The 15,339-nt window shown below is 44.4% G+C and overlaps 1 protein-coding gene across 2 annotated transcripts; it reads left to right on the forward strand.

Annotated features, from left to right (window-relative positions):
* The first annotated feature begins 1,277 nt into the window (after positions 1 to 1,277).
* Positions 1,278 to 14,217, forward strand: MAPK1IP1L (mitogen-activated protein kinase 1 interacting protein 1 like). Of its 2 annotated transcripts, none has more exons than XM_069783114.1 (4): positions 1,278 to 1,426; positions 9,814 to 9,841; positions 10,385 to 11,098; positions 11,559 to 14,217. In XM_069783114.1, the coding sequence occupies exons 2-4, from the start codon at positions 9,818 to 9,820 to the stop codon at positions 11,568 to 11,570; spliced, it is 750 nt and encodes a 249-aa protein (XP_069639215.1). In that variant the 5' UTR covers positions 1,278 to 1,426; positions 9,814 to 9,817; the 3' UTR covers positions 11,571 to 14,217. The 2 variants fall into 2 exon arrangements, with proteins under 2 accessions (XP_069639215.1, XP_009917137.1); XM_009918835.2 differs by lacking the exon at positions 1,278 to 1,426 and adding an exon at positions 8,100 to 8,119.
* Positions 14,218 to 15,339: the final 1,122 nt, after the last annotated feature.

Consider the following 15,339-nt stretch of genomic DNA (forward strand, 5'->3'; position numbering starts at 1 on the left):
ATCAGCCGCATGTTTGCTCATTAATTAAGGTTTCTAACTACCAGATTACTTGGGAAGAAACGTCATGCTCTGGGGACTCCTGCTGTCACTGCTGGCAGTCCAGGACACAGCAGCAACCACGCACGGCGAGGCCTTTCAAGCGTGGAAAAGCAAAGGTGAGCTGAACCGCTGTGCCCGGCGCACAGCTGGAAGGCAGATTGATTTCACTCTTATTTGCTCATTACTCCCAACGAGGCCATGCCAGCAGTGCTGTTTCTACACAAACTCCCAGTGATCGCTCTACTCGGAAAGGCAATTGCGAAGGAACTGTGAAATCAGCCTATATTTTCCACAGCGCTTAATTAAATTTGGAGGGAGCAGATTAATGGGATATCATGCCATCGCAGGACTGGGTCTGTAGCGACTACCCATTTAGTTTTTGTAGTAATGATTTCTGCAAATAAAGCAGTAAAAATATTGCGGTTTCATGCCTGGGGCCTGCTCCTGCTGCTGCTTTTTCCCAGTTGCTTCAGAAAATGGCCAAATAATGACCTTGAAAAGTGCAAATAGATGCGCGCTGGCAAAGGGAAGGGCACCAGCGCATGGGAGAGGACCGTTGGCACGTGCTTGGCATCAGCCGTGCCCGCGTTTCTGCTGAGTTTAACGGAATTATCTGTGTATGCAAATGCTTGCAGGATTAGTGTCATAGCTCGGAGGGGCAGGGCAGGCAAATGATGCGATGTATTTAGTCCCCCTCACCACGAGGCTCTGAGGATATGAAGGTAGGCAGGGAGAGGTCGTTACCTCGTGTGAGAAAACCTGCCAAGCGTTCAGGTGCGCCGTCCATCCTTTAGGTCCGAAATGTGCAAAGCAGACGTTTTGGCTAAGTTTAGGTACAATCCGGTGGGATTTTGTGCTAGCTGAGGGGAAACCCGTCAGCCGAGACGGCAAAGGGCTACAGATCACCCTCCGCGCCGCTGAAAACACCCTTCGGGGGGCGGCGGAACGAACGTCGCCGAGTACTGCCGCCTCTGGGTGCTCCGAGGCCGGGGAGAAAAGCCGCCCGTCCCGGCGGGGACCCCGACCCGCGGCGGGCGGGAGCCGCCGGCCGAATCCTGTCAGCGCCTCAGCCGCCCCTGGGCGCGCGGGAGGCAGTGGGCGGGAAGGGGCCACGTGACCGCGCGGCGGCGGGGAGGGCGGGGGGGTTGTCACGTGCCCCGCAGTGGTGTGGGCGGGGAGTGGGCGCGACGCTCCTCGGGGGGGTGGGGCTAAGCGCGTGACCTTCCGGGCATTGGGGAGGCGGGGTGCGTGACGCAGTTCCGCTTCCGCCTGGGCGTCGGGGGTGGCGGTGGTGCTGCGGGCCGCCGCCTGCTGCCTGGCTCCTGGCTCCTGGCCTGCGCCGCGCTCCCGCTCCCGCTCCCGCTCCTGCTCCGCTCCTCCCGCCCAGGTACCCGCCGCCTGTAGGGCGGCCGGCGGGCCGGAACGGCGCTCTGCCGCCCGGCCGGCCCGTTAGCCAGCCAGCAGGAGGGAGGGCGGGCGGGCCTGACCGGGGTGGGGAGGGACGGGAAGGGAGGGGGTTTCCACCCCACACCGCCCCCGGCGACCGCCGGGCCGCAGCTGGCTCTTCCCCCTTCAAACCCCCGGGAGAGGCGGGCGGGGAGGTGCCGCCGACTCGCTCAGCCCCGGCGAGCTGCGGAGGGGTGGTACCGGGGGTCGCTGGCCTTGAGTGAGTGGCAGAAACCGGCCTCCCCCCGCCCGGAGACCCGCCGCCGGGGGAGGGCGTATTGGTTGGGGGTGCCGGTGGCGGCCTAATGGCTGCTGCCGCTTTCGGTTACGTGGGGCCGGCTTTGCTGATGTCGGCACAGCGAAGGAGGTTCGTTTGTAGCGGATCCCGGTTTACTCTGTGTAACGGTGGTGGCTGTTTGTGTCTTGGCCGGGTAGAATGCTCTCTCGGCTTGTGTTTATGCTATATGGTCGTAATCTGTAAATGACTATATAAATGGTGGTGGATCGCGTGTCAGTGACTCTAACTCAAAGGTTCTTCGCCAAAGAAGGGCTCAGGCAAGTCATTTTCTTGCAGTTTATGATGAATTGATTCATTTTATCAAATGTTAACGAGGTAGCTGACTTACTGGGAAAGCTAGCACTGTGTGGTATAAAAGGGCACATTGCTTGGAGAGAGAACTACTTATCTGACAGGTTTCATCTCTGAGAGAGAACTTGCTTCTAGGTGATTTCTATGGAAAACAGTGTTGATCTGATGCTGTTCATTGTCAGTGGATGTTAGAACAAAGGTAGCTTTTTTTTTTTTTTTTAAGCAAAAATGACACACCCTGAAACTACTTTCCCCAAGACCTGTGGAGGCCAGTGGCTGATGCAAAAATTTGTGGTAAATATCAAGTCAGTCCTGGAAAGCACTTTTGATATTCCTGAAACTCGAGTTCATTCAAGTACGTTTTAACAGTGCCAAATCAAGATGCGAAAGATGCCAGCTGTATCCATGCAGCGAGATTGTATCCTGAAAAGCAGTTGTCCTGGAAAAGAGCCTATGTTAAGGAGCAGAAGGGTGTGTGGTTTGTTACTGTTGAGGCTAGAACTGGAATATGACACACAGTTTTGATTTTTGGGGGGGGGGAGCTACGGGGACAACACACCAAAAACCCTGCAGTGAAGAGATTTGATAATCACTCACACTCGGGGTGAGTATGTTTATTTCATCCAAAACAGATAAAAATAATTAAGCTGATAATTCCTGAATATATAACTTTGGTAGGAGGAGAACACAGGTATTCTTTATATAGCTTTTACAGCTAGTTTGGGAAGACTTCTGAAGAATTGATAATTGGAAGCTAAAGCTATAAATGAGAAATAAAGCACACTTTAAAAAATGAGGATAACATGCTGAGAATGGGCTCCACAGCTCTCAAGAAAGTTGAGAGGCAACTGTGGAAGATATGTTTTAATTATTTGGAGCTGCTGGACTAATACATCTTCTGCAAGATTCACAGGGTAGGATGGTGTGGACAGGAGTAATCTTTGGCAATGGAGACTCGCTGTTCTCCACTGATTTTGTATCACAGCTGGCACACAAACAAGCCACCTCAGAAGTGATAGATGTCTGCTGGTTTGGAACCATCTGCCTGTGATGTGGTTACCATCTGAAGTGATTAGGTCTGGTCTTGGTGGGGAGGCAGCTGTGAAACTGAATGGCCTGTCATGGGTGGAAGACTGGAACAGATTACAGTTCCTTATGGCTTTATATTTTACAGGTTTTGGAAACTGGTAAGACCTCTATTTTGAAGAATATTTTTTTCTGGTAGTTGATAATTTATAGCAAATGCAACATTTTGGTTGACACTCTTAATTCAATCTGTCCGGAAATTCTGAAAACTAAAAATCTGACTTCTCTCCTTTTTGTCAGTCAAAATGGATGTGGGAAGGGGCAGAAAGATTACCAAATCTCACGTAGCTACTAGTGATGTAACTGTTGTTTTTTTCCCTTCAGTCTGTTTACCAATTGTCTTTGTTCTCCCAATGAATAAACATGCAGGTCGGACTAAATGATTGCATGGTACGTAAGTGCATCAGTGCAGCTGCTGAGAAGGCATTAAAGATAGGGAAAGGCCAGCTATAAAATGTTGACGCTTAATGCCTGAAGGTAGAAGCTGCAGAAATCTGCATATGTTAGAAAACATTTAGAAGCTGTCAAAGATTTAGTCTCTCTTCCATTTTATCTGTATAGCTATGTTGGGTAGTTATACTTATGTGGGCAGAAATCTTGTTGTAGATGAGGTTATGCTGGTAGGTATTAGTCATGTTACAGTGACAAAAGAACTTCTTTGCTGGGAGAGCCATGCCACCCAGTGGAAATGCAGCAGAGCCTGTTGCGTCTAGAAAGCATTTTTCTGTGTTTGAAAGATAATCTTGGAGACAGGAACTAAATTGGGCACATCAAGTGTTCGAAAAATGTCATACAACTCAAAAAAAAAAAAAAAAACAAAAAACAAACGCAAACCAAAAAAAAACCCAGGCAGTTGATGCTTAGTTTTGGATAGCATTTAGTAAAAGAGAGAAAAACTGTTTTGGACAGCTCCTTCTAATGAGGGTCCCTGAGGACTGATGATGGATAAAAGCCAGGAAAGGCAAGAGCATGGGAAAAAATGCTGCTGCATCCATCAGTTTCAGTTGGGCTGGATGTGATCAGAGAGGGTTTAGAACTTAAAAAACACTGTGGAAGCTGTTTAGTAGGACAGATTTAGTATGCCACATGTAGCATCACGCTTCCAGAAATGGGGTTTTCACAGACCTCTCTGAAAATCGCCAGCTGGTCTTGAACACTGTTGGTAGACCTAGCCTGCCAGTGCCATGTCAGAGGAGTGCTTCCTAACCTTTCTCCAGCCTGCGGCACAGAGCCCAGCAGGCTTGCTTGTCTCGTCTACCTGCTGTTCATTTTTGGGAGCAGCTCGTGGGTGTCCAGGAGGGCTTGGACGGTGGTCTGAAGATTTGGCTGTGTATGGTTTCTGGGTAGGTGCAGTGGAAGTCCTTCATGCCGTCTCATTGCTCTTCAGGGTAAAGGATGAGAGAGATTCTGCTCCTAGATGCCTTTTTTGCAGATGTCAGTCTCTCCCTCGCATCTGGCCAAATGTGTTCTCAGAGGTGGCTGAGAAATGGTGCCCTGACCAGCCGATCTGGAGCTGGCAGGCTCTGCGCTTCTGGAAAGCGGGGGATGTTTCCAGGGGCGGCGGCCTTCAGAAAACAAAGGAAATCTTATCTTACAGCACACTGGATGCGAGCAGGCCTTCAGTTTGAATGCTGCCAGTTCTGTAGTCTTTTTACTCCCAGCCAAATTACTTAAACTCCTGAATGCTCTTTCCACTCACTCTTTCTCCCCCCCCAAGTCCAGGAAAGAGTAGTTGGAAGTAGAGTTTAAATGTGGCAAATGGACAGCTATTACATGAATCGGCTTTTCTCTGCTCATGTCAGTGCTTGCGCAGTGCTCTTCTAGGAAAGCTTCAAGAGAAAATGAGAGTCCATTTGTTAACTCTGTTGACTCTAGAAATCTAGTCAAGGCACCATGCAGTACATTCTTCTAAAATCTTGAGCCCACGCGTGACCAGTGGGGACTTTAAAATGGAGTTACATGGAGGTCTTCTGTCTGACAGTGTCTCTGAGTCCAATTTGTGAGCATGTGAATACCTTGGGCAATACAAATATAATTGATATTTCTGTAAGGTTTTGATTGAAGTGCTTTATACTAGTGTTGAATGACTTGAATGGAATATGGATTCTAGGTTTAAGTACAAATTAGTTCATATGTTCTCTGAATGCATCTAATGGTAATTTCAGTTTCTTTTTTCTTAAATGAAGGTGGCAGTACCCAGATTAAATGTATGTTTAAAAAATGTCCCTGAAGTAGGCCATCCTGTCTGTGAGAGGATCCTTGACATGCTTGGCATTGACTCAGTTATGCTAAATGTTGCCAACAAATGTTGCTCTTGTCTGCTTGCCAAAGTAAAAAAGCCACTAAATCTCATTATAAGCTATGCTTAACTACACTTTTTTTCATAAGTCATGCAGTAGAATTGTTTCCTTAATTTTCATGTCACAGAAGTATTTTTGAAATTACCTACTGACAAATATTGGGGGTATTTGTTGATATTTTGTAAGCAGGCCTGTTTCAACTGTATTCATCCACTGCTTTGACTTGAATTTACTACTCTCTGTCACTTTTGTGACAGATCATGGGATTTTCTTCTGAGTTCTCCTTCAGGTTTGTTTCCTTTCTTCCTTCTCTCCCTTGCGGCATATGTTTGAACTTCTTCTGTGAGCTTTTTTTCAGTCTCTTGTAGATCTGTTTTTCAGTTGGTCTTATTCCATCTCTCCATCTGCCTAAAGAAAGGATGATTCTCTTGGCCTGTTTTGCTGTTGCTTTTTGTTAACCTGGTTTTGTTTGGGTTTTTTTCTTATGAATACATCTACATGTGCACTTACGTAAAAAGTTATTTTTGTACTTGTCTGTATATTAATGATTTATTTCCTATATTTTATGGGTTATATTAAATAGCTTCTATGTCTATATAGGTAAATTGAACTACAATGCCAGTAAAAAGCACATATCAACCTCTGATTATTATTGAGCATGGTACATTGCAAAAACTAATGAACTCTTTTAACATCAGAGGTATTTATTGAAGAGAAATTGAGCTTTTTCTGGTAGATGTCTCTTGAACAGCTCAGCTGTTAAAAATGGGAGCAGAAACCACTTTCCTGATGTAATTCAGTTGGTTTCTCAACTTTAAACAAATAGTCATCTATCTGAACAGTCTACCTCATCTGATACAGATATTTGTACTTACTTGAAGGAACTACTGCTGTGTATTGGGTTTGTGTGGCAAGGTTTTGGTAGCAGGGGTGGCTACAGGGGTGGCTTCTGCGGGAAGCTGCTAGAAGCTTCCCCTATGTCCAGCAGAGCCAATGCCAGCTGGCTCTAAGGTGGACCTGCCGAGGCCAAGCCCATCAGTGACAGTGGTAGCACCTCTAAGATAACAGATTTGAGAAAGGGGAAAAGTTGCTGTGCAACAGCAATTGCAGCCAGAGAGAGGAGTGAGAATATGTGAGAGCAACAATCCTTGGTGCAGACCTCCAGGTCAGTGCAGAAGGAGGGGAGGAGATGCTCCAGGTGCCAGAGTAGGGATTCCCCTGCAGCCCGTGGGGAAGACCATGGTGAGGAGGCAGGCTGTTCCTTGCAGCCCAGGGAGGTCCACGGGGGAGCAGATCTCCACCTGCAGCCCGGGGAGGACCCCACGCTGGAGCAGGGGGATGCCCAAAGGAGGCTGTGACCCCGTGGGAAGCCTGCGCTGGAGCAGGCTCCTGGCAGGACCTGTGGCCCCATGGAGAGAGGAGCCCACGCTGGAGCAGGTTTTCTGTCAGGACTTGTGACCCCGTGGGACACCCACGCTGGAGCAGTCTGTGCCTGAAGGACTGCAGCCTGTGGAAGGGACTCACGCTGGAGCAGTTCGTGAAGAACTGCAGCCTGTGGGAAGGACCCACATTGGAGAAGTTCGTGGAGGACTGTCTCCCATGGGAGGGACCCCACGCTGGACCAGGGGAAGAGTGTGAGGAGTCCTGCCCCTGAAAAGGACGAAGCGGCAGAGACAATGTGCAATGAACTGACCGTAACCCCCATTCCCTGTCCCCCTGTGCCGCGGGGCGGGTAGGTAGAGAATCTGGGAGTGAAGCTGTGCCCAGGAAGAAGGGAGGGGTGGAGGGAAGGTATTTGGTTTTATTTCTCATTACCCTACTCTGGTTGATTGGTAATAAATTAAGTTAATTTTCCCGAAGTTGAGTCTGTTTTGCCTGTGATGGTAATTGCTTGAGTGATCTCTCCCTGTCCTTATCTCGATTCATGCGCCTTTTGTTATATTTTCTCTCACCTGTTCAGGTGGGGGCGGGGGGGATAGAACAGCTTTGGTGGGCACCTGGTGTTCAGCCAGGGATAACCCACCACATGCTGTTATAAGCTAATGCTGGAGCTTTAACAAACCTTTGGATTCATGCAATTAGGCACTGACTTCCACCAGGGTGCTAACTTTGTAGGTAGGTATTTCTTAAAAGGTTTATTTAAATTATGAGGTATTTCTTGCAAGGTTTATTTAAATTATTAGGTGTAACCTGAGAAGTTCACTGTGTTTCCACAGGGGTCTGGGTTGCTTGGAGTGGTCATAAATAACTTGGGAAATGAGATGAGCAGTGTCTTGTTGATATGAAGCCATTCAGGAAAGAAAGGATTAGGTAATAAAATGGCAGATATAATTCAATGTTGATAAATCTGATGTAATTCAGAGTAGATAAATGTAGACTGGTGCACATAATTTCATATATAAAATGATGGGCTGACCCTTAACACTGAGGAATGAAATATTGCCACAATAGTGTCAGTTCCGTAGTGATCAAAAAGCAGATGAAACATTAGGAAGTATTAGGAAGGAAATAGAAGACAAACCAGAACATAATTATGAAACTGTATAAATCAATGGTTATCTCACATCTTGAATTCTGTGTGGTTCTTTCTTGTCATTCATCTCAAAAGATACAAAAGAATTGGAAAAGCCTCAAAGAGAAGCAGAGAGCGTAATCAAAGGTATGGAATAGCTGCTGCACAAGGGTCAATGAAATAAGCTAGAGCTCGCAGCCTGGAGAAGGAACAGCTAAAAGAAAATGGTAAAAATCTGTAGAATAATGATCAGCATGGGTAGGGTGGATAAGAATAGACTTGCTGTTTTCCTCAGCTGCAAGAATGAAGGAGCAACAACTGAAACTAGTAAGATCCAGGTTTAGAACAAAAAAGAAGGGGCCTTTTTGTTTAACAAATAGCAGCCCTGTGGAGTTCCTTGCCAATGGATGTTGTAGGTACAAGCAGGGAAACCAGATGTGTTTGTGGAAAAGAAGTTATATGAGGGCTGTTATTCCACAGAAATTGCCTACAACTTAGGAAGTCTCTGAGCTTGGTATCACTGAAGTATTGGGGTGACTGTCATCCCTGTTCTTATTCTTCCCTGCTGGTCATTGTTGAAGATAAAATGGGATGCTGAGCTGAATGGCCCCTTGTTCTGATCCAGTACTGTCCTAAGATTAGGAATAGATAGTAATAAACTCACAATACAGTTTCAGAGATTACTCTAGTTTATATGAACGTTATGTAGTTTATAATCTAATGGACCATATAAAGCTATTTGTTACAGGCTCTCTGTGCAGACCTCCATCCCTGAGACCAGTCTCTGTGTTAAAAGTCAGGTCTTCACCATCAACAAGGAAAACCAAGGATTGTTTTTCATGAGGGTCAACTTGGCAGTAGTATTTGTGCTCTTCACTTATATTTTGCATTTTTCCTCCTCTTATGTTCCTCTCTATCTCCTACAGTCTCCCCTAAAACCTTCTGGCTGTCCTGGGGCACATCTACCTATTTCACCAGCTTTTGGTCATCTTTTTAACAGTTATTCACCTCTACTCTGTATTTGTTGTCAGTTAGTCAAACTGAGTGTAACTCAGCTGCCCTTTTGCATGGCTAATAAAGATTGACAAAGCCAGTCGGTGTTCATTGTGGTGAAGCTCTGGAAAGCTTTAAGTGCAGTAGTTGCCTTCATGAAAAGATAGCACATGACTCATTGGTCCCTGTTTTCAGTGCTTCTTGTAAGTGTTGAGAGGTTAGAAGTTAGGTATGCATTAATGACACCTTTGCCATGTCTACATTCAGTTAAGGCTAGCTAGCTAGAGTCAGTGAACATAAATAAGATCATCCACTACCTTTAATGTGTTTTGAAATAATTGGGGGATAAAGCATCAGCAAACTGCAGTTCCTGTATTTCTGACAGTAAGATTTGCGTGGGGATTTAATCTTGTTTTGGTTTAGATGCATTAACTTTACCTGCAAGCAGCCTGCCATACCTTTTCTGAGTCCTGGTTTAGAAAAGACCTTGAATACTTTACAGGCGTTGCTGTCTTGGTAGGCTGCGTCCTTGGTATGAATACTTGAAATATTTTTTTCTTAGTATAATGTGACACATTTAACCTTATGTGTCAGTCCTGTCTGAGATGAGACAGGTAGAGGCTGAAGACTTTCCTTTTCGTGAGAACTTTCTCAAGAGGAAAGTATTTGGGTAGCGCGTATCTTTGTGGGCCAGAGTCATTAAAACAAAGCCAATGCTAAGAGCTGCTGCCAGTTCAACACTTGCTGTGGTTTGAATGAGACAAATGTAGAGTTTGTCTCATGAACTCTTGCTTGAAATACTTTTATTATTTTCAACAAATTTCACTTTATCTTACCTTACTTTTCAGCAAAATGTCTGGAACTGATGATTTTTCGGTAAGTAACAGTTTTTCTTTCCTGAAGATCAGCCAGTTGTGTTACTTCATTCTAAAAGTTGACATACTTTTTCAAGAAGAAGGGGAGCTTACAGTTGAGAGGCGATTTCCTCTGTATTGCAGTTGTGGTGTTTTCCTTTTGGGTAGATGTAGCAATCTGTGGACTAAACATGAAGCTGCTAGGTGCCTTGTGGGTTCTCTTCTGCTGTGATATTAACAAGGGAGTTGTGCTTTAATAGTGTCAGAATAGCTGTAATGGAAACCTATGAAAATCTTTTCTTTTCGGATTTGCGCTGAAATTGCTTATTGCTATGTGTGGTAGGTCACCTTTTATCTTTGGTTTTCTAACTGCAGCATGTCAGAATGCCTCTTCTCCCTTAACGATAGAAGCTGCACAAAAATGAACGTAATGCTCTCTGTGCAGCAACAAAGAGCTCTTCTCCTCCTGTTTTGGCAACTGAAACGTATACACATAGTGGGTGAATGTCTGCAACCAGTAAGTCCTGTAGGCATTTTATGTTCTCACTGATGCTTTATCTTTTAGTTGGCAGATGCTTTACCAGATCAGTCGCCTGCTAAAACCTCCAAAGTGAGCAGTACAAAACCTGGTCAACAGCCTGGTCAGCCACCGCAGGGTTGGCCAACTTCGAATCCTTGGAACAACCCAAGTGCTCCCCCTACGGCGCCAGCCGGACTGCCACCAAATACGTCCGCTTCCAGCGTGCCATTCGGACCTCCACCAACAGGAATGTATCCTTCAATGCCCCCTGGACCGCCTGCTCCATTTCCTCCTCCTCCTACTGGACCCTCTTGCCCTCCTCCTGGTGGTCCATATCCACCCCCAACTGTGCCAGGTCCTGTCCCACCAGGGCAATATCCTCCACCAAATATGCCCTTTCCAGAGCTTCCAAGACCTTATGGTGGTCCAACAGAGCCAGCTGCACCTCCTGCTCCCGTTGGGCCATGGGGATCCATGCCCTCTGGAGCATGGGGACCAACAATGGGAGGGCAGTATCCTGCACCTAGCATGCCATATCCACCCCCAGGGCCATATTCCGCTCCTACCCAGACTCCAGGGGCTGCACCAACAGTACCATGGGGTACGGTCCCACCTGGAACATGGGGACCTTCACCGCCAGGTCCATTTCCTCCACCCACAGGATCATATCCAGCTCCAGGACTATATCCTACGCCCCCTAATCCTTTTCAAGTGCCATCTGGTCCTGCTGGTGCTCCATCAATGCCTGGTGGTCCCCATGTGAGTATTTAATTTTGGTCTTGAATTACTCTAAAATGTTACACTTTTAAGCATGGAAATTGTGTTGCATAAGACCTGTTAGTGCAGGTAAGGAATTTCAGCACATCTGTCTTATTTCTGTAGTCAGCGGAATAATAGCCAACTTCTTAAACACTTAACTAAATATGCTAGGACAGTGAAATTATATCAAGTTGGAGTGCATCTAAGCATCACATTACAGTGCTCTTCCACTACTTGGAAAGCCTTCTCTAAAAGGCAAAAAAGGGGGGAAAGCCTTCTAATAATTGCTAAAAGAGAAAATATTCTAGTCTCTGTAATCTAGAGAGATTGCTTCTAGGGTACAGAGGGAGGGAATAACAAATTGTAAGGATGAATTTGTTTTTAATTAAGAATTTTTGTAACTGTGAATTAACTGCTTTGTGAAAAGCCTGTATTGACCATGAATTATTGTCTCTTGCAGCCTTACCGTTGAATACGTTCTGGGCAACAAAATACTGTAGCTTTCCACCTTCATCCACTACTTACAGAGATTTTTACGGTTTTTGTTTCAGTAATGTTTGGGGCTATGAAGAATACTTGCCTCTTGTACGTGCATTTGAGGTATGAAGGAGCAGTTTGCATAAATTTACCTTGCTCGTATGCTGGCATAATTGTTTGATTTAATGAATTTGGAAGAGCAGAAATAAAACTAACATCTGTGGTTCTTATGTTGGCAAGTATTCCTTGGAAAAATGGGAGTTGCCAAGTAAGGATTATAAAGAATCAGGCCCAAGGACTTAAAAAAAAAAAAAGTTAATTCTTAAATTTCCATGAATGCTTTAAGTCTTGTTGCCAGACTTGTGCTGGTCACTGAATGGATGGATGGTCATATTTTGTCGCTTTTCAGGTTATTCTAAAATGTCAATAAAAAGTGTTTCAAGATTTTTGTCAAGAAATCAAATTTTTGAACATGCTACAGTAATTCAAACTAAAGAGACAGAGCATGTGAACTTGAAGGTTTTCTCAGCATTTTGTATATACTCAAAACAATTGCTCAGTCTGGGACTACGGAAGAGAAGATGCGCATTCGAAATACTTGGTCTGACTTGTCAGCACACTGTTCGTGTTCACAAACAGGCATTTATGTGCAAATTAAATAACCTGGATGTGCAGTTAACTTTGAATCAACAAATGTGAGTTTTATGCATGCAAATGAGGACATCATTTTGCCAGTTCTCATTCTGTGGTGGTTGGAAGTTTGGCTTGGTCTATGTAAAGAGAAACTGATTCCCACTTAGGTAAGGTACTTCCCTATTTCTAACCTGGGTTCTAGTCATTTAAAATTTGACCTTGCTGCTGGGTTGTGTAAACTTGGCAGACTTTTTCAGAGTCCCTGAAACTGAACTTGAGCTTAAAAGATAAAAAAACCCAACCTGACAATTCCCTTCCCAGCAGTTCTTGGCTTGGCGTTTAGTTCTGTCAGCTACAAAGATCCTTATTGCCACAGTTGAGAACGAGGAGGTCTCATCGGGCCTCTGCCAAATATTGTAATGGGGAGAAGTCCTCTGTTCTCAGCTCGGTGTCTGCATACCTCACTGAGTAAGTGTAATTTGGGAGTAATTGAATGTCTAGAAGCCTGTGCACTGCTGCGTAGCTGTCCCCCCTCTGAAGGGGCACTGCAGTAAGTTTTCATATTCCTGCCATATCTGTGCAAAGAGCATGCAAGGGGTTTGCTGCAATGCTAGTTTAGCATTACCAAGACACACAGCCATGTGTCAGTGAGGAGTTCTGGCACTCTTCGTGGTACTTCATAGCCTAGACTTTGACCATGGACAGTTTGTTTCATCCCCAGCTGGGGATATCCTAACTTAGCCTCTGTAGGTAGAATTAGGAACAAATTTTGCTTAACATGGTAGCTCATTAGGGAGTCTTTGTATCATGGAACTGTGAAAGCAAGTTAATTCTCTTCCAGTACCTTGTCGTGGCTTCCTGCATGCATGTGATGGACTACTTAAAAAAAACAAATGGGGTGACCTGGTGGTGATGCTTGTTAGTAGTCTTAGCCTTTATGGCAAAATCCTGCAATGTTTTTGCAGAAGAAAGCAGTCAGCTTGGCTGTGGCTGTTTTAATCTAATGTCATGAAAGCTAATAGCAAAGGTATGTGTCTTTTTTGTTTTAGGAAGACAATACTGGAGCTGAACAAAAAATACTTAACACTTCAGCTTAAAACCTAGCATCTGTAACCCTAGAATAGGAACCAAAAGTACAAGTCTTCACTAACCTTAAACAAGCCCCAGTTGTCCCCCAAACCAACTTGGCTTAGATCTTGGCAAGACTCATCAAAAACGTAAGAGAACACTGACTACATTTGCTCAAGTGCTTTTTTGATACCTGCAGCCTTAGATTATAAATCAATGTAATGAAAAAACATTTATTCCAAATGAATGGATCATGCAGTAGCAGCACTCCAGTTTGAAATTGCACTGGCCATATGTCTTTGCAGGGAATGGGAATAGGTAGGAAAGGATGAAGCAAACGTAGTGAGTAATGATTTTTGGAAAGGGGATTTGTAAAAGTAACTAGACTTCTAGGTTCTTCCTGAAATAGGCAGGATTTATTACTGGAACATTTAGGCTAAAATTCAGTATATATGGGATGTTTTTCAATGTATATTCGTATTTCTTGAGGTCATGAAAACTGTTTCATAACCCCTTTGTTTTTGTGAGCAAAGTTCTTTGCATAGCAGTGAAAAGGGTATACCTGTTAATCTATTGTGTAAAAACTCAAGTTGTCACTATATACCGTGTAGTAACTTTATCACATGTTATGTCAAGTGTGAGCAACTTCTGGCCTGAAGCTTTTGCAATGGAATTTGTACATTTCTATGCATCATTTGAGTTAAATTGCTGAGAAGTTCGTTTTGACTTGTGCTTTGAGATTGACATACTGCATTTGTTTACAATATGAAATATAAGCAATCACATCTTTAAAGTATAGATTATCACCTGCTGCTGTATTTTCTTTAGATGAAACAAATATTGCTGTATGATAGTGAGAAGCTATAAATACAGGATTTGATATTTTTTTGAAAATGCTGTCACTTTTGTATAAGATTAGACATTAAACGTATTTTCAAGACTGTTGTGTTTACTGTTTTTCAATTACTGCTTTTGACATGCTTGTGTAGACTTTTGCCTTGAATGAATAGTAAAAATAGGACATCCTTGATTTGCAAAGACTGAATATAAAATCAGAATTACTTGACTTCTGTGAGTGTTTTTCCTCTTCCTTTTGTGATTTTTGCAGTCTGTGCATAAGGCATATTAAATGTGGATGTGACTATTGCTCTATTGTAGCATGTCAGCCTCAGGTATCGCTTGTTCATAAACTGCCTTGTTAATCGAGAGAAAAAAAAAAAAAAAGACCTGATCTTGTTCTAGAGGAGGAATGGGACTTATTTTTTACCTGTGAAGAGAGTGTGGTGTGGATTTTTTCCTGGCTCTGAACAGTTCCTGTGCTAGATTGACATATGTGGATGTGGTAAGTGGCCTGCAAACCAATGTTTTTTATATGCTTCTCAGGAGTTTGGTAGGATAGGGTGGATAGTAATGTTTGAGAAACTCCAGGGCTTGGCAGTGGTGTGAACTACAAAGTCTGGGCATCACTCATCACTGTGTTCACATTCTTCATATATGGTGGCCCACAGAATGGTTCACGCTGAGCTGGTGTCCTGGTTTCATGCTGCTCCCTTTGTCCACACCTTCACCCTTTCAGGAAGGTAAAAATGGCAGCAGTGAGCAGTAAAGAATGGAAATAAAAATATTTATCCACTTTAAGGCTTAGAAAACAAGCTCTTCTTAGACTGTGCACCAAATGTAATCCTTACATCTGTTAACAGAACAACACACTGTGTGGCCAATGCTTCATCTTAAGAGTGTTTAGCTGTGGGATTGTCTGCTGCTCTGGATTCCTCAAATGAATTGTCTCTTGCAACTCTCTTGCACTGGTAGAGATGAAGACATGGGCATGGTGATCCAATTATGTTAATTGCTTACTGCCCTGCAGGCCCCCAAAAAATTAAAGTTTTGGGGAGCATCTGACAAGTGATACTTATCTACATAATTCTTAGGGGAGCAGTTAGTTTCGAAAAAACTGTTCCAGGGGTCTTGCAAAGTGGTGAGTTTGTGCATAGTTAGATCCACAACATAGGATGCATTAGTTCTGGTCTGGGATTGTGAAGGCAGACGCTGGAACTCTCTCC

Source organism: Haliaeetus albicilla, chromosome 5, assembly GCF_947461875.1.
Source record: "Haliaeetus albicilla chromosome 5, bHalAlb1.1, whole genome shotgun sequence".
NCBI lineage: Eukaryota > Metazoa > Chordata > Aves > Accipitriformes > Accipitridae > Haliaeetus > Haliaeetus albicilla.

Coding starts and splice junctions, on each gene's coding strand:
- MAPK1IP1L (XM_069783114.1), top strand. CDS start 9,818: ATGTCTGGAACTGATGATTTTTCG. Junction 9,842..10,384: donor CTGGAACTGATGATTTTTCG/GTAAGTAACAGT, acceptor TTTATCTTTTAG/TTGGCAGATGCTTTACCAGA.